The 23997-nt window shown below is 35.7% G+C and overlaps 2 protein-coding genes, 1 long non-coding RNA gene, 1 other non-coding gene and 1 pseudogene across 5 annotated transcripts; 4 read left to right on the top strand and 1 right to left on the bottom strand.

Annotated features, from left to right (window-relative positions):
* Window positions 1-4056: 4056 nt before the first annotated feature.
* Window positions 4057-4603, top strand: LOC136067178 (uncharacterized). The gene is made up of 2 exons (XR_010628698.1): window positions 4057-4429; window positions 4556-4603. It is a non-coding gene; the product is annotated as an uncharacterized LOC136067178 (long non-coding RNA).
* A 1092-nt stretch (window positions 4604-5695) lies between these two features.
* LOC111996881 (tubulin alpha chain) lies at window positions 5696-8184 on the top strand. Of its 2 annotated transcripts, XM_065772151.1 has the most exons (5): window positions 5696-5917; window positions 6044-6278; window positions 6458-6828; window positions 7385-7845; window positions 7928-8184. In XM_065772151.1, the coding sequence occupies exons 1-5, from the start codon at window positions 5825-5827 to the stop codon at window positions 8124-8126; spliced, it is 1359 nt and encodes a 452-aa protein (XP_065628223.1). In that variant the 5' UTR covers window positions 5696-5824; the 3' UTR covers window positions 8127-8184. The 2 variants fall into 2 exon arrangements, with proteins under 2 accessions (XP_065628223.1, XP_023884695.1); XM_024028927.2 differs by having other exon boundaries at window positions 5698-5917; window positions 7385-8184.
* A 1283-nt stretch (window positions 8185-9467) lies between these two features.
* LOC111996862 (uncharacterized) lies at window positions 9468-10129 on the top strand. Its single transcript, XR_010628699.1, has 2 exons — window positions 9468-9764; window positions 9908-10129. It is a non-coding gene; the product is annotated as an uncharacterized LOC111996862 (transcript).
* Window positions 10130-13667: 3538 nt separating this feature from the next.
* LOC111996895 (MDIS1-interacting receptor like kinase 2-like) lies at window positions 13668-16897 on the top strand (annotated as a pseudogene).
* A 749-nt stretch (window positions 16898-17646) lies between these two features.
* LOC111996883 (sialyltransferase-like protein 1) lies at window positions 17647-22545 on the bottom strand. The gene is given in 12 exon segments (XM_024028929.2): window positions 17647-18497; window positions 18624-18679; window positions 18682-18704; window positions 18941-19089; window positions 19509-19567; window positions 20158-20248; window positions 20608-20809; window positions 20906-20997; window positions 21072-21149; window positions 21243-21329; window positions 22163-22242; window positions 22348-22545. Coding segments are annotated over 12 exon segments (1428 nt in total). The 5' UTR covers window positions 22466-22545; the 3' UTR covers window positions 17647-18104.
* Window positions 22546-23997: the final 1452 nt, after the last annotated feature.

The following is a 23997-nucleotide window of genomic DNA, read 5'->3' on the forward strand; positions in this document are numbered from 1 at the left end:
TACTTTGACATTTTCGAATTTGGATTTTACCCTCTAAATTTTAGAGGTGTTTGGATTTTGCTTCCTAAAGTTTAGAGGTATTTGGATTTCACACCTTAAAGTTTCAAGATTTGGAGGTATAAATTCAAACACCTTCTAAATTTTAGAGGGTAAATTCAAATTCTGAAACATCAGAGTGTAAAATTTAAACAGCTCCAAATTTCAGGAAGTAAAATCCAAAATTTAAAATTTCAGGGTGTAAAATCCAAATACCCCTAAACTTTAGGGGTGTAATTTACTCTAATTTATTTGATCCAAAATAAATTGGTTGGTGATCTTATGGTTTGCGATTGGGTTTCATTTCATTATGCCTCTAGAAATGGTTGTTGCTGATCATAACTCATATGCAATTAAGAATGACCAAAGAGGTAGTGAGGAAGAAAAAACAATAGCAAACAAATGATACTAGGGCCTAGGCTAGGACTAGGAGTAGAATGGGTGTAAGAGGGAGTGATGGACCACAATATGGAGTCAAAGGTCTAATTCATGTGGCTAAGCCATGAATACCAAGCTTGATTGCTCTGGCTGCTCATAATTTAGGAGTAACTTTATGTGAGATTACTATATTGATTATGCCAAGTATTCCACCTAATCCGTGATCATTTGCATGATACAGCTTGATTATGGAGATCCCTAAGCTGATATTCGCCTTAATATCTCAGGAGTTTCACATGAAATGATTTGGTATGGTTGGGATAGGTGTAAATGTCCCACATAAATTGATCACTTCTTTGAACTTAGGGTTGCATTTTAAATCTTCATCTTGATAATTGCTTGAATGAGGGTTCCATTATCTTTTTTTTTTTTTTTTTAACAAATGGTATTAAGATATTTGCTGTTGTAATTTGATTCAACGATAAAAAGCAATTATAATATAATATATACCATAGATTAAAAACTTATCATAAATAGTAGAAATAGTTAAGCTTTTCCTAAATTAATAGAGACGTGAGTACAAAAAATTTAAGAGGTCAAATCACAAAATTAGTCTACGAAATCACTGCAGTTTCCAAGACTTCTTGTAGTTTAAAAAAAAAAAAAAAAAAGACTTTTTGTAGTTGTATATTCATCTATAAGGTTGTATAAATGTTATAATAATGATTTAATGAAAATTTATCATTAGATCATAATCTAATTAAACTTGTTCCTTAAAAAAAAAAAAAAAAAACCATGAATACATTGGAGTGGTACTGGGCCATCTCCTACATAACCAAATTCCCCTTAACCACAGGCCGAACAACACTTTAAGGGCCCTCATCAACCTGTCATACTCTTAATTATACAAATCTCATATATCTTTTTGCCATTCCAACTTTACAAGCTTCTTTTTCTTTTTTCAAAAAGAAAAATCTTCGCTAATTATTTTTAGCATAAACGACCAATAGCGAGCAAAAATAGATTAGCTTTAGACATGTGGGTTACCTGTTGGAAACTTTCATGAGTGGTCATGAGTTTGACAAGTGACTCAAGTATGGGTGTGTTCAAAGAAACTCCCTTTGCATACTCAATATTTTTTGGCACAGATAAAATCCCACTAATTTTGCTACTTTTGGGCTACTTTTTTTTAAAAATTTTTATTACTTGAAATTGTTCTAAGATTAGGTGTGATTTACAGTAAATCCTACTTTTGAAAACAGTTTATTTTGCTTTGAGTTTCATTAGTAGGAATATAGCATCATCACTTTCCTCAATCATGAATAATAAAAACATGGATTATGCAAATAATGATCAGGCCAATGGCAATATTTGACTTAGTAGCCAGTACAGTACACCTCAATGATACCCATAATATATATAAACAAATTTCAATATTTTTCTAGCCTGCCCAGCTTTTGAACAGGCCCAAATTTTAGGCCCATTATATTTCAAACAAGAGATTTGGGTTAGTCAGCTCTGCTAACTGGTACTAAGCCTGTTTCTCTTATTTTAGTCAAACAACTTCAAATTTTTCATCAGCATTTTTTTTTTTGGGATGAAAAGACTGCAACTTTTATTAGCTACTAGCGATAGAGGTACATCGTGAACAAGAGTGTTCTAACAAATAAGGATTTTCTTCAATTCAAGTAGAAAAATCAACAATACCCTTAACATGTTTAGCTAAAAGGTAAGGCCTACTTCTTTGATGACGCTCATGCGAGTACGAGACCTGGCGAAACTCTTCACTCAAGGACTGTAAGCCCTGTATTACAAAGTCCACTAATGACGGAGGTGCAGAAAGACCAAATAGAGCCCGATAGATAATGAGCGAGTATCCCTCCAAAATAAATTCTTGGGCTCCTATATCCTTTGCAAATGCCTTTGCTTCAACTTCTACAGCCCCCATTGGCGTCTGAATTTTCTTGCTTAAAGATCTGATGACCCACTACTCCCTGCTTCGAAAAAACTGCTGCACCATCAACGTTTATCTTTGAAGGTAGGTGCAGTTGGAGGGGTCCACGATACTGCCTGTAATTCTGGAATCGAAGCTTGCTGATCCAACTCCAATGCTGCGTTGTATTTCGCCAGATACTGCACTGCCCTCTTCATCAATACAGTCCACTCCTTCACGCCTCCAGCACGCACCTCGTTACGATTATTCCATAAGCACCAAGCGCCAGTTGCAAGCTTCACCGTCTTCTTTCAGCCATTAACAACTGCTATAACAGATCTTTAAAGGATTGACAGTGACCTCGATCGATCGAACGGGATAATTAACTTCAAACACCCCCCAATGGGGCTCAAACATTCAGGCAACGTGCTGGCTTTTCTGGGCCAGGACATAGAGCCTAAAAAAGAATAGGGGGAAAAAAAATAATTCAAAGCCATACGTTGTAAACATTGCTTGTTCTAACTTTCTAGTCTCTACTAGTTTCACCCTTTTTTTTTTTTTTCATACTACTTTTTCCTCTTGTTGTCAAAATATATACTTTAAATGATAGTTTTCCATTTCTTTTTCTCAACCTTGAGTCCCAACCAAAGAAAATTATTAAAATTATATAAATTCATACTTGATTCATTTTTCCATTTCCAATTTCTTATAGTTTTATTTATTTATTATTTTATTTTCTGTTTTCATAATACTTGTTCATTCCTCTTGTTGTCAAATATAATCACTTTGATTCTTTGAATGATAGTTTTCCAATTTTTTTTTTCTCCACTTTGCGTCCCAAAAGAAGAAAAATTTATTGAATTTATATAACATCAAATTTGATTTTTTTTCCCATTTCCTATTTGATTAATCCTGTTTAATACTCATGTGGCTAGCCAGCTTTGGTTCATCATTAGTATAGATTTTCTCATAAGTTTATTATTATTGTTATTCATTTGGTTTTTGCAACTATTGGACAAAGTTTAATTTGGTTCCTTGATTATTAATTTTGTCAACATAGCCATTCACATTTTAAAATCAACTCAATTACATCATTGGGTGTCTCCTACATTAAAAATTTTGACCGGATTGTTTGATTCGGCACTTGGAACATGCATCAAATCTCTAAAATGGTCAGAACTATTCATTTTTCTATGTCAAATAATCCCAATAAAGTTTTAATAAATGTGAAATTTAAGAATAAAATTAAATTGACTTTAAAAGTTGAGGAACTAAATTAATAGTTGATGATTTTCGATTATAAATGAATCAAATAAAAACATAAAAAATAAAAAAATATATTGATTTTCTAGGCCATGGAGATTTGTACCCAAAGATACTAAAGCCCGATTGGAATAGTGTTCTCTCCTAACTAAGCCCTAGCCCATTTGAAATACATTTGTCAATTTTATTTCCATCACATGCGGTACTGCTGAACATGCTTACTACAAGTCCATGCTCGGCCTAGTCTATTCACAAGATGTTGGATTCAATTCTTCAAACCACACATATTCAAGGGATTAGTCAGGCCCATTAACAATGCAGGGAATCTGACCCTATGTCTACGACCCATCTGAAAAACATTAAGCACTACTTGGTAACCCAGCCCACGAAAACAAGTTTTGCAACCTTTCAAATTTCAAAATTCGAAAAGTTTCAAAGCCGAAAAAAACGGTCAGAACCAGCTGTATCCCAATTCCCCCCAAAATAGCATTTTCAAAATTTGAAAATCCAGCCAATGGAGAAATAGACGTTTCAAACGGACACTCTTTGCAAAACCTCTTTATATATGTACCATTAGTTACTTTCCAAGGCTCCACTCAAATCCTCTAGATCTCATTCTCTCATCCAAAGTTAAAAAAAAGAAAAAGAAAAAGCCCCAGACGTCTTTGTATACGTCTTTGGCAAACCTTGTACCTTTGTTTTACTAGCAATCAAAATCAACCAAAAATGAGAGAGTGCATCTCAATCCACATTGGTCAAGCCGGTATCCAAGTGGGTAATGCCTGCTGGGAACTCTACTGCCTTGAACATGGCATTCAGGTAACCCTTTTGCTTAAAAAAAAAAAATAGTCTTTTATATAAACACACACACACATAAAAATTAGGCCTTTGTTTTCTATTGGGTTAGTACTAATTTTCACTGTTATTCTTTCTCTAATTTTTCAGCCTGATGGACAAATGCCTGGTGACAAAACAGTTGGAGGCGGAGATGATGCCTTCAACACCTTTTTCAGTGAGACCGGCGCCGGGAAACACGTCCCTCGTGCCGTGTTCTTGGATTTGGAGCCCACTGTCATTGACGAGGTCAGGACCGGAACATACCGCCAGCTTTTCCACCCTGAACAACTCATCAGCGGCAAAGAAATTTTTTTTCCCATTTCCTATTTGATTAATCCTGTTTAATACTCATGTGGCTAGCCAGCTTTGGTTCATCATTAGTATAGATTTTCTCATAAGTTTATTATTATTGTTATTCATTTGGTTTTTGCAACTATTGGACAAAGTTTAATTTGGTTCCTTGATTATTAATTTTGTCAACATAGCCATTCACATTTTAAAATCAACTCAATTACATCATTGGGTGTCTCCTACATTAAAATTTTGACCGGATTGTTTGATTCGGTACTTGGAACATGCATCAAATCTCTAAAATGGTCAGAACTATTCATTTTTCTATGTCAAATAATCCCAATAAAGTTTTAATAAATGTGAAATTTAAGAATAAAATTAAATTGACTTTAAAAGTTGAGGAACTAAATTAATAGTTGATGATTTTTCGATTATAAATGAATCAAATAAAAGCATAAAAAAAAAATATATATTGGTTTTCTAGGCCATGGAGATTTGTACCCAAAGATACTAAAGGCCGATTGGAATAGTGATCTCTCCTAACTAAGCCCTAGCCCATTTGAAATACATTTGTCAATTTTATTTCCATGACATGCGGTACTGCTGAACATGCTTACTACAAGTCCATGCTCCGCCTAGTCTTCAAACCACACATATTCAAGGGATTAGTCAGGCCCATTAACAATGCAGTGAATCCCCCTATGTCTACGACCCATCTGAAAAACATTAAGCACTTCTTGGTAACCCAGCCCACGAAAACAAGTTTTGCTACCTTTCAAATTTCAAAATTCGAAAAGTTTCAAAGCCGAAAAAAACGGTCAGAACCAGCTGTATCCCAATTCCCCCCAAAATAGCATTTTCAAAATTTGAAAATCCAGCCAATCGAGAAATAGACGTTTCAAACGGACACTCTTTGCAAAACCTCTTTATATATGTACCACTAGTTACTTTAGAAGGCTCCATTCAAATCCTCTAGATCTCATTTTCTCATCCAAAGTTCAAAAAAGAAAAAGCCCCTGACGTCTTTGTATACGTCTTTGGCAAACCTTGTACCTTTGTTTTACTAGCAATCAAAATCAACCAAAAATGAGAGAGTGCATCTCAATCCACATTGGTCAAGCCGGTATCCAAGTGGGTAATGCCTGCTGGGAACTCTACTGCCTTGAACATGGCATTCAGGTAACCCTTTTGCTTAAAAAAAAAAAATAGTCTTTTATATAAACACACACACACATAAAAATTAGGCCTTTGTTTTCTATTGGGTTAGTACTAATTTTCACTGTTATTCTTTCTCTAATTTTTCAGCCTGATGGACAAATGCCTGGTGACAAAACAGTTGGAGGCGGAGATGATGCCTTCAACACCTTTTTCAGTGAGACCGGCGCCGGGAAACACGTCCCTCGTGCCGTGTTCTTGGATTTGGAGCCCACTGTCATTGACGAGGTCAGGACCGGAACATACCGCCAGCTTTTCCACCCTGAACAACTCATCAGCGGCAAAGAAGACGCTGCCAACAACTTTGCTAGAGGCCATTACACAAGTAAGAAAAAAAAAAAAAAAAAAAACCATGTCCCAAACTCGCCTTAAGTGGTCAATTATGAGTTGTGGCGCACAAAATTAAGATCTTTGTATGTAAAGTATATGAAATGACGTGATTTTGTAAATGTATGTTTATTTATGAAGAAATTGACGTATATTGGGGGCTTTTTGTTTTGGCAGTTGGGAAAGAGATTGTGGATCTGTGCCTTGATAGGATCAGGAAGCTAGCTGATAACTGCACTGGGCTTCAGGGGTTTTTGGTTTTCCACGCTGTTGGTGGAGGAACAGGATCTGGGTTGGGGTCTCTGCTTCTTGAGAGGCTGTCTGTGGACTATGGAAAGAAATCAAAGCTGGGTTTCACTGTCTACCCGTCCCCTCAAGTTTCAACCTCTGTTGTGGAACCTTATAACAGTGTTCTGTCCACTCACTCACTCCTGGAGCACACTGATGTCTCGGTGCTACTTGACAACGAAGCTATTTATGATATTTGCCGCAGATCCTTGGACATTGAGAGACCCACTTACACCAATCTCAATAGGCTTATTTCTCAGGTATAATTCAAAAAAAAAAAAAAAAAAAAAAAACATCATTGGCTTTGTGTCACATTTAAAAAAAATTACTAGATTGTCTTTAAAGGAGTGATTTTTATTAATGTAGTTTAGCATTTGGTATGAAAATACAAAATTGAACATGTGCGTTTTGAAAAATAGTGTAATTTTCACCAGCATAGCTTGTTGTTGGATAAAATATGTGAAATTTGCATAGGCTTATCTCACAGGTATAGAACGTGCATTCTGGGGGTAAAGGCCTGGTTTTGATGAACGTAGTTTAGCATTTGGTATGAGAACGCATCTTTGGAAATGTAAAAAATTTCAAATTAGTGCGATCGTTACCAACATACTTTGTGGAAAGTGTTATTATTGGGAAATTTTGCTGTTTGAAAACATTTTTCTTTTAAAAATTAGTAATTTTGAAAAAGCATCCTATGAGCAGAGAATTGAAAACAAGTTTTTTTTTTTTTCCCTATAAAATCGCGGGCCAAATGGTCTCCAAGTTGCTCCATGTTATACATTGCTGATGATAAATTGTGGTTTGTATGCAATGCAGGTGATTTCTTCATTGACTGCATCTCTGCGTTTTGATGGTGCATTGAATGTGGATGTGACAGAGTTTCAGACCAATTTGGTCCCATATCCAAGGATTCACTTCATGCTTTCATCATATGCACCGGTTATCTCAGCTGAGAAGGCTTACCACGAGCAGCTCTCTGTGTCTGAAATCACCAACAGTGCATTTGAGCCCTCGTCCATGATGGCTAAATGTGATCCTCGACATGGAAAATACATGGCTTGTTGTTTGATGTACAGAGGTGATGTGGTCCCCAAGGATGTGAATGCAGCTGTGGCCACCATCAAGACCAAGAGGACTATTCAGTTTGTTGATTGGTGCCCAACTGGGTTCAAGTGCGGTATCAATTACCAGCCTCCAACTGTGGTTCCTGGTGGTGACTTGGCTAAGGTTCAAAGGGCTGTTTGTATGATCTCCAACTCTACTAGTGTGGCTGAGGTGTTCTCAAGGATCGATCATAAGTTTGATTTGATGTACGCGAAGAGGGCCTTCGTGCATTGGTATGTTGGTGAGGGTATGGAGGAAGGAGAGTTTTCAGAGGCTAGAGAGGATTTGGCTGCATTGGAGAAGGACTATGAGGAAGTTGGGGCTGAGTCTGCTGAAGGAGAAGATGATGAAGGTGATGAGTATTAGGTTGTGGGCAGTGTTGGTGTTGTGTTCTGCCAATGGACTCATTGGTGTGAATTTAGGCTTAAGTGTCTGTAGCTGCCTTATGTTTTAAAGTTTCTTTAGATGTATTTTGATGTTGGTTTAATGGAATTGAAACTATCTTTGCTCAAGTAACACATTTTATATCACAATTGCCAAAGTGATTGAGACACGACCAAATCAATTAAAATTAAGCTAGCTCAATTGGGGGAAAATATCATTAGCTTCCTTTTCTACAAATGCTACTAGAGATGTAGTTTTGGTCCGGTCATATCTAGCAGCAGACCAGATTTTAGTGGAAGAGAAGTCAAACTCAATTTTAGAGGAAGATTTTTTAAAGTATATAAGAATAAGCCAAATGAAATGTCGTGATGAGATGAGGGGTGCATTATGAACAAAAATAAACACTTGCGTTGATTTGTTTAATAAAATGTCAGTACTTGCCAATTTAAATTAGATTACCATGTTCTTTCACATGCCATCATATATTGTAAATTTTTGACGATTCGTCATGTATAAGGGTGTATTGAGGGGACCATGCTGACTACAACACAAACCCCCCAGGTCTCCCCCGGGCCAAACAATTTACCCAGATAGATGGCCAAAGAATATCTCTGTCGATATGTTTCCCCAACAGATTACAGGTTCCAATTTCCGAAGGCTCATGCTTCTCTAATTTTATATAGGATTTTTTTTAATATCCCCTTCTTGAAACATCCGAGATGGTAAATTTTTGCGGTTTAAATTTTTAATGGCTTCATTTTCTCACCTTATAATTTTTAAAGAATTGTGAGAGAGGATATGTGTGTTCACTCCAAGGGTGAACTGGTTATCTGAAGATATGGAATTTTGGTGAATTGGTTTGTCCCAGTGGTGATTTAAACCAGGAAATGATAGGATAAAATTATGTACAAGCCAAACAAAATGTGACATGATGAGAGAGGATGATTGATTCCTGAACACAATGGAAGTACTGGTTCTTGATGGCAACTCAGTATGGTGACATGCAAAAGGAAATTCTTATCAATTGATGAAAGAACTGGTTCTATTGAGAATCTTTGGTCCAGAAAAATCGTTTGGTTTTAACCAAATATTCCACCTTTTTTCTATTGCTAACCAAATATTCCACCTTTTATTATCACAATGGAATATTTTCCAAAAGATCTGCATTATAATTTATGAGTATATGTTCGTACTTGCCAATTTAATTTAGATAGATTACCATGTTCTTCACATGCCATTATGACAGAAAAACCAACGCATATTGTCACTGACTCCAAACTCTAACAACGTAGTAAAACGAATACGAGGATGCAATTAACAGCTTAAGAAACATAAGAAACTAAAAGGCCCACATAATTGAGGGGGCCATTTGGTCTAGCAGATATAGGACAAATGGATTCCAAAGCACCAACCAAGAATATCTTTTATTGATATGTTTCCCAAGCAGAATACTCACTCCATTCCTTTTCCCATTCTTAGCAACAGCCTTGCACTCTTGCTCCATAATATAGAGTCTATATAGCTTCCCGCCTTTTCATCGATCCCAACTCACCTTCTCACACACACAACACAAGCTCACATTTAATATCTAACAATGTCTAGTAGAAGATTAGATTCTACAATTGCAACAGAAGATGAGGTTAAAGATCTCATTCTAGAACTTCAAGCACTGTTATCCACTGAGGTGGACAGGAGCAGAACAACAAAGGTAGGAAAACTCACATTGTGTATCAGCATACATAATAACATATGTTATATTGGTATTGCTCAGCCCCATTTTTTTTCTTTTTGGTCTAGTATTGTTATTGCTTAACTTGGTTTTGTCTTGCAAACTTTGTTATCATTGTCCAGGTTCTGGAAGAGATTTGCAACCATATAAAGAGGCTGCAGAAAGAGGTCGACAACCTGAGCAAGAAAATATGTGGACTACTTGGGCCTCCAGACACTAGTAGTAATGTTGATTTTGCCGAAGTCCTCAAGCTAGTAATGGAATTGTAGGCACAGTATTTCTACTATTGTATGTACCTAACTGTTATATCAGTTATCACCATGTGTATCTTCTTTCTGCCTTAATGTGTTTTCCAATATGCCTAGATTTACTCATGCTGGCTGATGTATATCCCAACAATAAGTAGAAAGGAGATTAAATTCAATAAGGATTTGATATAAATACCCAGTTTACACCTCCAATAATAATGTGTTAGATCAACTTTTTTAAAGTAAAATTTGAAAAAGATAAGATCTCATACACATAACAGAGGCATTTACCATTATTAAAATTGCATTATGTAGTGTCACGTCAAACCCGTGATTTTGCCTTTGGTCTCACTTTTTTCCCCCTAGTTTCTTCGAAACTTTGATCGTCATCTTCTTTTTATCATCATGTGTAGATAAGTTAGGAAATCAGAAAAAACATGTGTAGATAAGTTTTACTTATCTTGACCGATCGAGATTCGTGCAAATTTCACATCTAGCTTTTTCGCTCAATCGTTTGATCTAGGGTTTTGATGGATATTAAGTATATATAAATACAAACCTTAGAGCACGTTTTTACACATTCAAGAGGGGAGTGTTGTGTACACAGATTTGGAGATTTTCCATACCCTTTTGGAACTACAGCGGGAGACCTTGTGCAAACAACATAACTAGTTATAAAGCAAAGTTGTTGCATTTAATTAACCATAGTTGTTGATCTAAATCTTTGAGTGAAGACCTCAAAGTCACAAACTAGAGAGTTTGTATTGCTAATCCAAATCTTTGAATGGAGATTTCAGAGTCACAAACAAGGGGAGTTTGTGTGCAATAGTTTCACAGTAGAAGAGTTCATGAATTCGGAGCTGCGTGTGGTCATGTAAGTAAGTACTGCATGAGGTAGCAGTAAATTTAGGGTTAAGTTTATTGTATAAACTTCAATTCTATTAGTGAAATGTTGCTTTGAGGATTGTTTAGGTTAAATCTTATCTTGGTTTTTTACTTTGAAACCACAATTTTAAAAGTTTTCCTGAGTCATCATTCTTGGTATACATGTGATTTGTGAATGTTTGATATTTGTTTAAATCAGATCAATTGCATAATTAATCTAATTAATTATTTGTTTAAAAGTTGATTAAATTTGAGACAACTAGTGTCTAAAACCCCAATACAACTCATTTAAGACAATTTATTTCTGACCGAACTTGATCTTGGCCAAACTTGATTGATTCAAACTCTAACTTAATTGAACCAACTTGTGTCAAAATTGAGTTGAGCTTGTTTTCTATGGGTGTCACAGTAGCTGGGGTAGGAAGTTGGATGGACAATGTGTGTGTGTGTACGTGTGTGTGTGTTTGAGAGAGAGAGGGAGAGAGAAATTTCTCAATGGACTTTGAATTCTCAATCAACAATGGCATCTTTGGTGGTGTCTTCAGTAAAACCAATGACTTCCCTCAGATCCAGGGGTGTCTATGATGGCATCTCACATTGGTGGTGGGATTTCTAATTTTTTATGATAAATTTAATTTTCTAATTATATTAGTTGAATATGATAACAATGAGAATGAGGTCTAGGTCTGATTCTTTGTAGTAACTCCTATTTCTCCATTTATAAAAATATGATGTGTCACATTGGTATAGGATGGTGTAAATAGTTGCATTTGCATCAAATCATTATTAAATTTAATCTCTTCTCTAATCATATTAGCTAACAGAGTTTAGGGGGGGGGTGATTGTTTATTTATTGTATATCAATTCTTCTACGACCACAACTTTTGTCAAAACTCTAAAGTGGTTGATTGTAAAGGGTAGACAATAATTTATACATGGTAGGCTCACTACTTATTCTCCACTATTCACAATTAACTACATCAAATTTGGCCAAAAGGCTTTGTAGCTAAATTAGCATCTCTCCATGCACAAAGTGCTTGGGGGTTTAGGGGGGAAAGGATTCGAGCTGCGGGGTTAGTAGAATGTTGTAATTATCTCTAAAAAAAGGGGGAAAAAAAAAACTACATCAAAGTTGTGACGAAAGTAATGCAACAAAAGTTGTATCCCTTGTTTCTCAAAAAAAAAAAAAAAAAAAAAAAAAATTAGCACGTTTAGTTTGTCCAACAAAGACGTATAGGGTTCAAATTCCCACTCTCCTATTATAACTTTTGAATTTATAAAAGCCAAAAAAAAAAAGTCATCATATTATATTTATATGAATCCTTTAATAAAAGTGTTCGAAATGGCTCATAGTAACTCACAACACCATTTAAAAAATAAATAAATAAATAAAAATTTCTAATATCATTACACCATTAACTTTTTCCTATAATATAAGCACCTCGTATAAAGACCTTTAATAAAATGTAAGAAATAAATCGTGGCCATAAAACGTAAGACAAAAATTGCACTAGGAAAGATTCTTCGCAACGCGTCCTAAATTAAATTGCAAGCTACGCAGCAAGTCTGCTATATAGAGCTGGACTTAAAGTCATCCGACATCGATGGAATTTGAAAGATGTTCACTTCAATTGAATTATGAGGAAGATTTTTAGAGAAATTTCCAAGATGTTCACTTCAACTGAATTATAAGGAAGACTCTTAGAGAAATGTCCAAGATGTTAACTTCAAGTTTAATTTTTGCACTTCAATAGGATTCAAAAGGATAATATTTCAAGAGAAACTCGTTATTGTTAATTCAAAGTTTGAAAAAAAAAAAAAAAATGCTAGTGCCAAGGGGCACATTTCGCCCACGCCAAGTGACAAATTATGAGTAGTAGAGAAAAAGTAGTGAGTTCACAACTCCACCATTCACAACTTGCCACGTGAGTGAATTGTGGCAAAAATTGTATTATTTGTTATGATCCTTGCATTTTTCAAAAATGTTATCCTAGTTATTTGACACCATTTGGTCGAGTTGATATCTCAAGAAAGGGCATAGGTTCAAGCTATGAGGGGTAGCAAGCTAGCGAGATATGTAGTAATGTAAGTATTTCTAACTATCTCAAAAAGAAAAAAATGAGTACATTTTTAAAATGTGGTCAACATCAACTGTGAATATGGGTTTGAAATAGTGAATGTAAACTAGATATTTTTTTCGAAAATAAATATTTGATCTTTTACTAACGAGTCAATTTTGTATTTCAACTTTTTTTTTCAAAGAATATGGCCAATTTTTTTCACTTTTGGGAGAAAGTGTACAATTATTATTACTACACTTTGCATGGCAATAATAATATTAATGTAAACTAATAATTTTCTTTTTAATTATTATAAGGCTGTCTTTGTTGGGTCTTGAGGGATGCACATAACAATCAACCATTTGGCCTTGGATTGCATATATCAATCAATCAAAGAAATTACACCATTTACTGATTTCACTTATCTACTGAGCTCACACCGAACAAGAAAGTGCGAGAAATAAATCGTGGGCCAGGATTAAAAAGGGAACTTGTAAGAAATTTTTGAGGAAAGATCATGCGGGTAGATCTCAAGTAAACTTCTGCGCTAGATCTATAGGATTCAAAGAGACAATAATTTCGTGAAAACACGTTGGTATTTATTCAAAGTCAAGAAGAGTAGCGACTTTCAGTCTTCGCAAAAGTTTGCATTTCAATTATTAAAGCGTGTTAGAGTGATACATATATATATATAAGAATAAACCATTTGCCATGGGCATTGCACTCATCAATCAATCAATCGATCATACACTTTATTTTAACATGGCTCCCTCTGTCTCCATTTCCATTAATCTGGTATTAGCATTATGGGTTCTTTGTATATTCACGCACTCGACAACTATGGTTGTTGCAGCAGCTAAGTCATCAGCGCTAGAACTAGAAGCCAAGGCTCTGCTGGAGAGTGGGTGGTGGAGTAGTAACTACACCACCAATGGTTCCTCCTTAAGTCATTGCTTGTGGCCTGGAATCTTTTGCGGTGTTGGCGGAAGCGTCGTAAAGATTGGCATGGTGTATGGGGTCCATCTGGGAGATAAGTTTCGAAAATTCAACTTCTCATCCTTCCCAAATTTAGAACTTCTTCATCTTTATAATACTGGACTCCAAGGAAGCATCCCGCCAGAGATTGGTACTCTTTCTAAACTCGCCTACCTTTCTCTATCCATGAATAATCTCACAGGTAATTTGCCTCTTTCGCTTGCCAACCTCACTCAGTTAGAGACATTTGACATTTCTTCTAACCTAATTAGTGGGTCCATTCCTAAAGAATTGGGAAATTTAAAGAATCTTTCTTTTTTAGATTTGAGTAATAACACGCTCACTGGTCCACTCCCTTCAACTCTTAGCCTTCTAACCAATTTAACCTATTTGTCTCTTAATTCGAACCAAATGGTTCCATTCCTGCAGAAATCGGCAACATAAAGAATTTGAGAACTTTGTCCCTTGCTTGGAACCAAATTAGTGGCTTCATCCCTGTAGAAATAGCTGATTGCTCTTCGTTGTACAACTTAACTCTAAGCCACAACTACTTAACAGGAACCATTTCCTTTGACATGAGTAACCTTTATTTGTTAGTATATTTAGATCTCAGCTATAACAACTTAAGTGGTTTCATTCCCCGAACTATCACTCATTTAACTAATTTGGAAACTCTGTCCCTCGATTGGAATCAAATCACTGGCTCCATCCCCATGGAAATAACAGATTGCAGCAGCTTGAAACACTTGTCATTAAGCCACAACTATTTAACTGGAAACATTCGCTCTCTCATTGGTTATTATCTTCGTTTTTTAAATGCTATTGACCTAAGTCATAACAATATCAGCGGAGATATTCCATTTGAACTTTGGGATTCACCATCTTTAGAGCTCTTGGATTTTAGCTACAATAATCTTAACCGGTAACATTCCCAATATTTCTATTTCAATAAAAGAAATAAACTTTTCATACAATTCGTTGCATGGTCAGATCCCAAATGGCTACTTAAATTGTACACCTTACACATTTATTGGCAACAAAGATGTATGCGGTGACATCAAAGGTTTCCCTCCTTGCATTCCGAATTCTCCAAATAGTTCCCCAAACAATAACAAATCAATTGTCCATCAAATAAAAATTGTTGTTCCCCTCAGCTTTTTCCTTGTGTTTTTACTTCTTGGGTGTATTTTCCTCTCTCGACGTGGGGATATGAAAACTAAATCGGATTCAAGTGAACCAAAGAATGGAGACTTATTTTCAATATGGAATTATGATGGAAAAATTGCATATGAAGATATCATCAAAGCAACAAAGGACTTTGACATTAGCTACTGAATTGGGACAGGTGGTTATGGTAGTGTTTACAAAGTACAGCTACCTAGTGGTAAAGTAGTTGCCATAAAGAAACTTCATCGCTTGGAGGCTGAGAACCCAACATTTGACAAGAGTCTCAAAAATGAGGTCAAAATGTTAGCAGAAATCCGACATCGAAATATTGTTAAACTTCTTGGCTACTGTTTGCATAATCGATGCATGTTTTTAATATATGAGTATATGGAAAGGGGAAGCTTGTTTTCTGTCCTAAGCAACGATGTTGAGGCTGTGGAATTCAATTGGATGAAGAGGATGAACGTCATCAAAAGTATAGCACATGCCATATGTTACATGCATCATGAATGTATTCCGGCAATTGTTCATCAAGATATAACCAGCAACAATATACTATTGAACTCTGAATTTGAGGGTTTTGTCTCTAATTTTGGCATGGCTAAATTTCTTGATCCTGATTCCTCCAATCAAACTTTAGTTGCTGGGACTTATGGTTATCTTGCTCCAGGTAAATTAATATTCTTTTTGTCATACTCCCAACTATTATTTTAAAAGGTTTGCCACGCGTGGAGCTTTCTACATTTTATGCTACTTAGCATACTTTATTGTTTGTTATCTGATAGGACCATGCATGCATGATAGAAAATATCACTTTCACAACAAAAATTTTATATACTAGCAAGTTGTCCAATGTCTTCATAAAATAAGTACATAGAAATAAAAGTAAAACATTAAGATTAAAGGTAAATGAAAGAAATTACATCTTTTCATACTTTTCATTTTTTTTTTCTCATGTATGCAGAATTGGCCTATACTATGGTGGTGACTGAAAAATGTGACGTTTATAGCTTTAGAGTGGTGGCATTAGAAATATTAATGGGAAGACATCCAGGCGAGCTCATGACATCGTTATCATCATCTCAAAGTGTGATGTTAAATGAAATATTAGACCAACGTCTCCCACCTCCAAACCGTTTGGTTGCAAAGGATGTTTTTTTTGTTGCTGCAATTTCATTTGCTTGCTTACACACTAAACCAAAGTCTAGGCCGACAATGAAATGGGTGTCCCAAGAATTTCTCTCTCACAAGAAACCAGTAGCGAACCCCTTACATTCAGTTTCACTGTGGCAGTTGAGGAACTAAGAAAATTATATAATCGGAGAGAGTGAAACTCAATAAGGAATGGAGAGGGTGAATCTCAATAAGGAAGTGCTTGTTTTTCAGTTGAGAACCATATTGTTTGGCGAAATTCTATGGCAAAAAATGTTGTGTTACAATAATAATTCCTTAAGAATCTTGTGCCACAAGTCGTATGTGTTGTTCTTTATGATTTGTAACTTGTACTATGCAACATGAAATTTGTCTTTTCCGCTTTTCTATTGCCACACATCTAGAATTCCTATAACCGATCGCGGAAGTTACAAAGGTTGATTTCTATGCTTGATGCTCGACACTAGTTCAAGTCATTCCATAAGATTCAGCAATAATAAAGACAAATTTCAATAAGTAAAAACAAGTAGTAATAAAATCTCCCTTGCTATCTACTCCCAAGACACACAACCCTCTCTCTCGTCCCTTCCTCAATAGATGATTTAAGGGAAAATTCTTATTATCTCATGCAAAAAAGTCTTTCATCAAAGTTTTTGTGTAATTAGCAATGAGATGGACTATAGGGCATTTGTTAATAGATCATTTTAAGAAAAGACAAAACTTAAGTACAATATCTTAAGTACTGTTCCTTAAGTTCTCCATTTAAGATTGAGTCATATAACTACTTAACTAAAAAATACACTTCAATTCTATGAAGAAAAATCAACATGATAAAATCTTAAAAGGAGAACCTAAGATACAAAACATAAGGCATTAGTTAATAGATCATTTTAAAAAATGACAAAATTTAGGTACAATACCTTATGTATTGTTCCTTAAGTTTCTCACTTAAGATTGAGCCATGTGACTACTTAACTAAAATATACACTTTAATCTCATAGGAAAAAATCCACATAACAGAATCTTAAAAGGGGAACATAAGGAACAACACATAAGTACTGTATTTAAGTCTTGCCATTTTAGAAAATTTTTAATACCCACTTTTATGGAAAATATAAAAAAACTATAACCAATGCCCTTAAGTCTTCCGTTAACTTTTCCCTTGAATTTTTATTTCCTCATGGTGGCGGGCAGTAATTCCAAATCTCAAATGCTGACTACCTTCCTGCAGGAACACAAAATTAGACAATAACGCAAATCAAGCCCTACGGCAGAGACATCACTCCACCAAAATAAGCATGTCCTAGAAACTATTAGCTAAAGGAAGCGAGAGAGAGAGAGAGAGAGAGAGAGAGAGAGAGAGAGAGAGAAATGTCCCAAAACCAAGATACAGGGCACTACCAGCTTGGAATAGCTTCTAAAATTAGAAAAGAATACAAACTTCCATTCCTTCTACCAGACAAATTTCTCGTTTTCTGTCAACTACAAGAACATACATTTAAGCCCAACCTAGAGCATACCAAAAACCTATGATCACACCTTCACTCCATAAACTCAACTCTTAATATCAACATGAAAGAATCTCTACTAAGCAAGAAGAATCCCATCAGTGAAATCTCACGCAACATCCATGTAATTTGTATTAGCAGAACTTGAGATTCCATTTTGCCACTGTTGCCAACAAAATTTGTTGAAAGTGGACGATAGTCATGTTCAGTGTAAGACCACAAACAGTCAGTTAAACGAATTTTCGTTTAAGAATATAGGTATAGCCAGTCGGGCCTGTTCTCAACCACAATCAGTGTAAGATCACAAAGAATTACCCACATCGCTTATACCTCAGATTTTAAGGAATGCCTAACACACACTAGATCATCCAATTTATTGCCATCCATTTTGTACAAGGAGACACCTTGCATTTGCATGTAGTGATCTTGTGCTTCCTTCCTAAGACTTTTAAAAGGCATGACTTCCCATTTACTGTAATTTGAGTACTTCCTGACATCGCTCATATCTGGAGATCCTGAGATGGGTCCATTGCTGTCAGGCTCCACATTGCCCCACACCTTACAACTACCAAACTGGCCCAAATCACCCACCTGACTACCTTGACTCTTCTTTAAGCGCAAAGCAGCAGCATGAGCTCTGCTAATCATATCTCGACTAGGTACATCTGACCAGTCTTGCTTCCTCTTGGATCTCATGGGAGAATGGATCCTAATAACCTGACAGACATGAACCCTAGTCATTTGGAGAGAATAATTGGTGCATATTGGCCTGAGGTAATAAGAGTGTGTGATAGCTTCTCAGAGGGGGGGAAAGGGTAAAATGGAGAGAGAGAATATCCTTACACCAAGGCATTCTAGAAGCTGATAGTATGCTCTCCCTTGAAGTGGATTGTGCCCTTCCTAGGTGTAGAGAAGTATCGCGTCCTATCATAAAGATCATGACATATATGAGCTAGAATGCAAAGATAGCAACATAGAGTATAACATGTAAATAAGGAAACCTGATGATATCCTGATACAAGTCAAAAATATATATCCAGCCAGCATACAAGGCAATGGCAAATAACAATTAATTGATATACAGATGCAAATAACAAGGACATCAGCAGGTTATCAATTGATGGAAAGTAAAATAATATAGCAAGAAAATCAGAGCTAACCATTCAGTATAACCAGGATCAACAGTGAAACCATATATGTCAACAATGTCACACATGGAGAGTGCTAGTTCTATAGATTTCATTCCAGTTCCTTTGGCACCTCGACGCAGCACAATTCCTTGGAAAAGATAAACCGGATTTGGAATACTCTGCAACAAAAACAATCCAAAATGTCAAAATGTTCACTATGTCTTTTAAGGAGGCCTCAATTAGTGGTTCTGCATGTAACAAGTGTCCAACCACACTACAACAAGAACATTTTACAAAAGCACTAAATGATAAAGGACGTTTACAGAAACAACTAATATTTATCATCACAGAAGTGAGGTATGTGGCAAACTGAAAGAATGATCTAGCACACGGATAGAAGCAAGAGTTACACAAATTAAATAACTCAGAAAAGCATCTCAATCATGCATTCATCTGATCATGATGCATGTCCTCTTTCTTCAGGTATGTGACCATTAAGGCCAGCATTAGATCTTATTAGCTTATTTGTACAGTCTTTCCACTTAACTATCTACTCGGCAATGAGGAATGCAACAGCGCTCTGAGACAAGATTTTCACCTTAATCATAGCATTGAAGTCTCTATGCGTCACACTTTTAATTATAAGCACCTCGTCAACTGCAAGAGAAAAGAATTGTGAGTCATTAAACTATCTAGACCCTGCACCAACAGACATTTGTGACTTTACTAAAAAGGGCACCAAAATCAGAGGCATCCTAAATGGTAGTCAATAACAAAGGAACTATGGAAGACTAATCATATAGTTAATCACTCCTTTTTTTTTTTAATTATTTTTATTATTATTATGGATTAAGGCTTCTTGTTGATGTAATCTAAAACTTATGTTCAACCAGTACCATCATCCTTAGAGATAATAGTGAATTTTCAATTAGTCCGTGCTAGAATTTCAAGTTGTGGGTTTCCATTGAAAAGACTGAGCACTATAAAAATGGTTTTCTGTAAAAGTTGGACGAGACTAAGAATCTTATAACAGTTGAATATCTCATAATGCATCAATAACTGGTTAGAAAAAACAACAATAAACAATAAACAGAAGAACAAGAAACACTACCATAACACAATTGAAATGCAAATGCAGCATAACTCTTGTTCCTAAAATATGATAAAATAAGAAAAGAGAGAAAAAAGTACTAAATAAGAATTTTAAGAACCCATATTAATAAAACAAAATTTATAGAACAACTTACCAGACCCATTTAGAATGGTGACCATGTTACGAGCAGCACCCCTCACCACAAGTCGGAAATCCCTCTTCAGACCAACATACTTGGCATATTTCTATAATATATCAAAAGACAAAATGAATAACTTCACAAAAGAACTTGAGTATGTCTATCACCTACATTACACTTAAATTTTTTTTTTTTTTTGGTTGACATCTAATATGGAAAGGAGGAAATATCATAATTGGAGTGCCTGGTGACCAGACATACCTATGAAAGTAAGTTTGAATAATAGATACTATGTAGAGGAAAATGCACGTTGGAAAGAACCAAGCAAATTATCTAAACAAATGATCAATTTCATTCACAAAAGTAGTATATGTGCATGTATAGCTAACAGACTCAAGGGCCATCAAATAACTGCATATTAATAAATGACAAGAATTCATTGATGATAAGGAAAATATTTTTCACCTCATTAACAGGAGCCTCATTGTCTCGTATAACAGCATCATGACCATCAATCTCTTTCCCAAACTCCGTCTTTAAGAGATCTCCTGAGTTTCCAACAACTGCACATCTGTGGAACTGCCGGGGATGAAAAGGGGGTTTCGCTGGTAAAATTAAATTCAGGTGTTCTTCACAAAGGGTCCGGTTATGGCATTTTTTTGCTCCCCTGCAACCAAGGAAACAAAGGTATAAAGAGACTTCCTTGATGACAAACCAAAATGACATATATAAAACCACAAGGCATAACTGTGTAGAACCATACAATTGTGCTATCCTTTTTGCTGCATAATCTAGCCACCCATCAGGTCGAGCATCCAAATACTCTCTTGTCAACACAGTAGTCATGTTACGATACTGCATCCTAAAATTGTTTAGTACCTATACTCTCAAAAAATAATTACCCAAATGGAAAAGGAATAACACCTGACCTGTTCCCATAATAGAATTGCCTCACAAACATCATATGTGTACTCCAAGGGTTCATATATTTTAAACTGTTCATTGTACTGCAATTATTATCACTAAAACTATCAGCACTCAGCAGCTTATAACAAAATGCATCATAGAGACTGAGAGTGGGGAGAGTAGAAGAAACATACCCAGGTGCTGTTAGTGCCTTCAGGGAACTTAAGAATCAATTTGCAATGGTCAATTATATGTGCAGTGAGTCCAAGCCCCCTGTTTGCCTACACCCAATTTCAAGCTGAATACAAAACTGGCATACTAGCAAATACAACAAATAATTATACAAGAAGAATAAAAGTGTACAACTTCTCTCAAATATTCCAATTTCAATAACCCCAAGAAAAAAAAAAAAAAAAAAAAAAAAAAAAAAAAAAAAAAAAAAAACTAGTGAGCAAAGTACAACAACAACCCTTAATCCCAAATTTTTTGGTGTCGGCTATGGATCATCAACAAATTAGTTAAGGTCGGCCATATTTATTCTTTTCATTCATTTTATTTTATCTGAAGTCATACTCTTTGACACTTCCATAATTGACATGCCTTTTTATTATTTTTACTAATGTTATTTTTGGTCTTCCTTTACCCTTTTTTAATCCTTCAACTTGGCTCAACTCACTTTTTCTTACCAGTGCATTAGTCGCTCTCTTCTAAATATAAATAAACTATCTCAAGCGACTCTTCCTCATCATTCCTTCAACATGAGCTACCCCTATCTTTAAACGAATTTTCTTATTTCAAATCCTATCTTTCTAATGAGCAAAGTACACTCAGCTGAAAAATCAGTCTCACATATCTAAACATATCAAGTTTAAAACAGTGGTAAGTTAAAACTGAACCAACCCAATTATCCCAAAACAGCTTTTCTTTGCTAAAGCTAATTGAACATCTATAATTTAATCCCAAAAACAAAAGTACTAGATAAGTAGAAAGGCCAGTTATCATAATAAACAGATTGGATTGGAGCATGTATATAAGCAAAGCTAGAGAACCCAGAAAGGAATTAATGTAAAAATGGTAAATTTAGCGGGAAATGTGGGAAGAAATTAATGCTAACCACGCATTGCTGAACACTGGACTGAAATTCTGACAAAACCCGAACTTCTTCTCTGTTGAGATCTGATTTATTCTGATTACCTGAAGCAACACATTACAATTTCGAATAAGAAAGAATGGAAATTTGGGTGTGAGTGTAAAAGGTAGCAAATTTCAAAGAAAGAAAGAAAGAAAGAAAGGAAAAACCTGTGAAGAAAGAGGATTGGATAGCGAAAACGAAGAGAGAGAAGAGAACGGCAGAGCAGACCAGATGGAGAAGCAAAGGTCGTTTGTTGTTGTTCGAAGATGTCTTGTGAGATCTCATGATACAACACGCAAAGACACACACTCTCTCTCTCTCTCGGTGTTGTGCAGATCGGTTTAGTAATTTAGTTTGGGATTTTAGGATTTTAAATATGCATATATATTAAAAGTTGGGATTTTAGCTTTTGATAATGGGTTGGGCCGAACAAAAAACAGTCATTTTGTGGACTACTTGGACTAATGTTGGTTTTTGGTGAAGTCCTAAGGAATTGTACGAACATTATTTTGGGCTATTGTACCTAAACTGTTTTGCTTTCAGTTATCATCATGTGTATCTTCTCTCTGCTTTTTTTTTTTTTTGTTTCCACTATGCCTAGATTTGCTCAAGTGAGATGTATATCCCCAACAATAAACCAAAAAAGGATTTCGTTTGGGTGCACAATATCTATTAAGATCATGACATGTGACAAAATGGACATTTGTTGTAATCCTCATGGGTCCTTGACCCAATCTTTGCTCATAAAAAATAGGTTTCATTTATAACCGACATTTTTATCATTTATGTTGTCTTTGTGAAGTGATTTCCCTTCTTTTCTTGATCAATAAATATATGGGTATAACATTTTCTTTTCACTTTGGATTTTGTTATGATTAGTACATACAAAAATAATGTTAATTTGACCCATATAAAAGTGATGGTACTCCTATTACAACATGCTAAGTCAAGTTCAACCTTTCTGAAAAAATGCAGCATCTTTAAATCTCAAACATTACTCTTATAGTTTGAGTAGCAAACTATTCTTTTCATTGGCTTATTTATCATCTCTATTTTAAAGTTGATGGATATTGTGGGGCCCGTGGGCCTGATAGCCTCAGCCCATCGTGTAGTAGGCCCAAGGCCCGCGCCGAGGAAGGATGACCATCCAAGGCTAAATTAGGGAGAGACTCTTTTTTTGGATCCACGTCGAGGACCTCTTCGTCCTCGGCATACTAAGGATAATTTTGGGAAGGGACAAGCCCAGAGCAAGCTGTCACCTCCACACTTAATGCATTCACCTAGCCCCTCTGGCCACATTAATGGGGATGCAACCCCTTAGCAGGGCGACGTTGATCAGTGTGAACTACTTGAGTGTTGATAAGGCCTCTGATATGACGGACGGTCAGAAGAAAGGCGAATGAATGATCAACATATGGAAGAATGAGATAGGACAATGAAGACTATATAAAGAGGAGCGATTAAAGTAAAAGGGGAGGGGAAAAAAAAGAAGAAAAAGGGGCTCCTCAGCCATGGGCTGAGGAGCATCCCCCAGTTGTAAATAGTTCTAAGTTTTCTTTTTTTTATAAAAGAAGAGAGTTCAGGTTTCGTGAACGCCGGCTAGCGCCTAAACCTTCGATCCACTCTCTAAAAATTTATTGTTTAGGCTTGTTGGAATGAAAACCCATTCATACTCTGGGTCCAAGCCAAATTGAGTCCCCACAATTGGCGCCGTCTGTGAGAAGGATTAGTGCGCTGGCCGGTGCACCAGGCGATTGTTCTAAGTGGTCGTTTTACAGTAAGTTGGCGACGCAAAAAAAAAATCGCAAGAAAATGGA

Source organism: Quercus suber, unplaced genomic scaffold (assembly GCF_002906115.3).
Source record: "Quercus suber isolate HL8 unplaced genomic scaffold, Cork oak 2.0 scaffold_5, whole genome shotgun sequence".
Lineage (NCBI taxonomy): Eukaryota > Viridiplantae > Streptophyta > Magnoliopsida > Fagales > Fagaceae > Quercus > Quercus suber.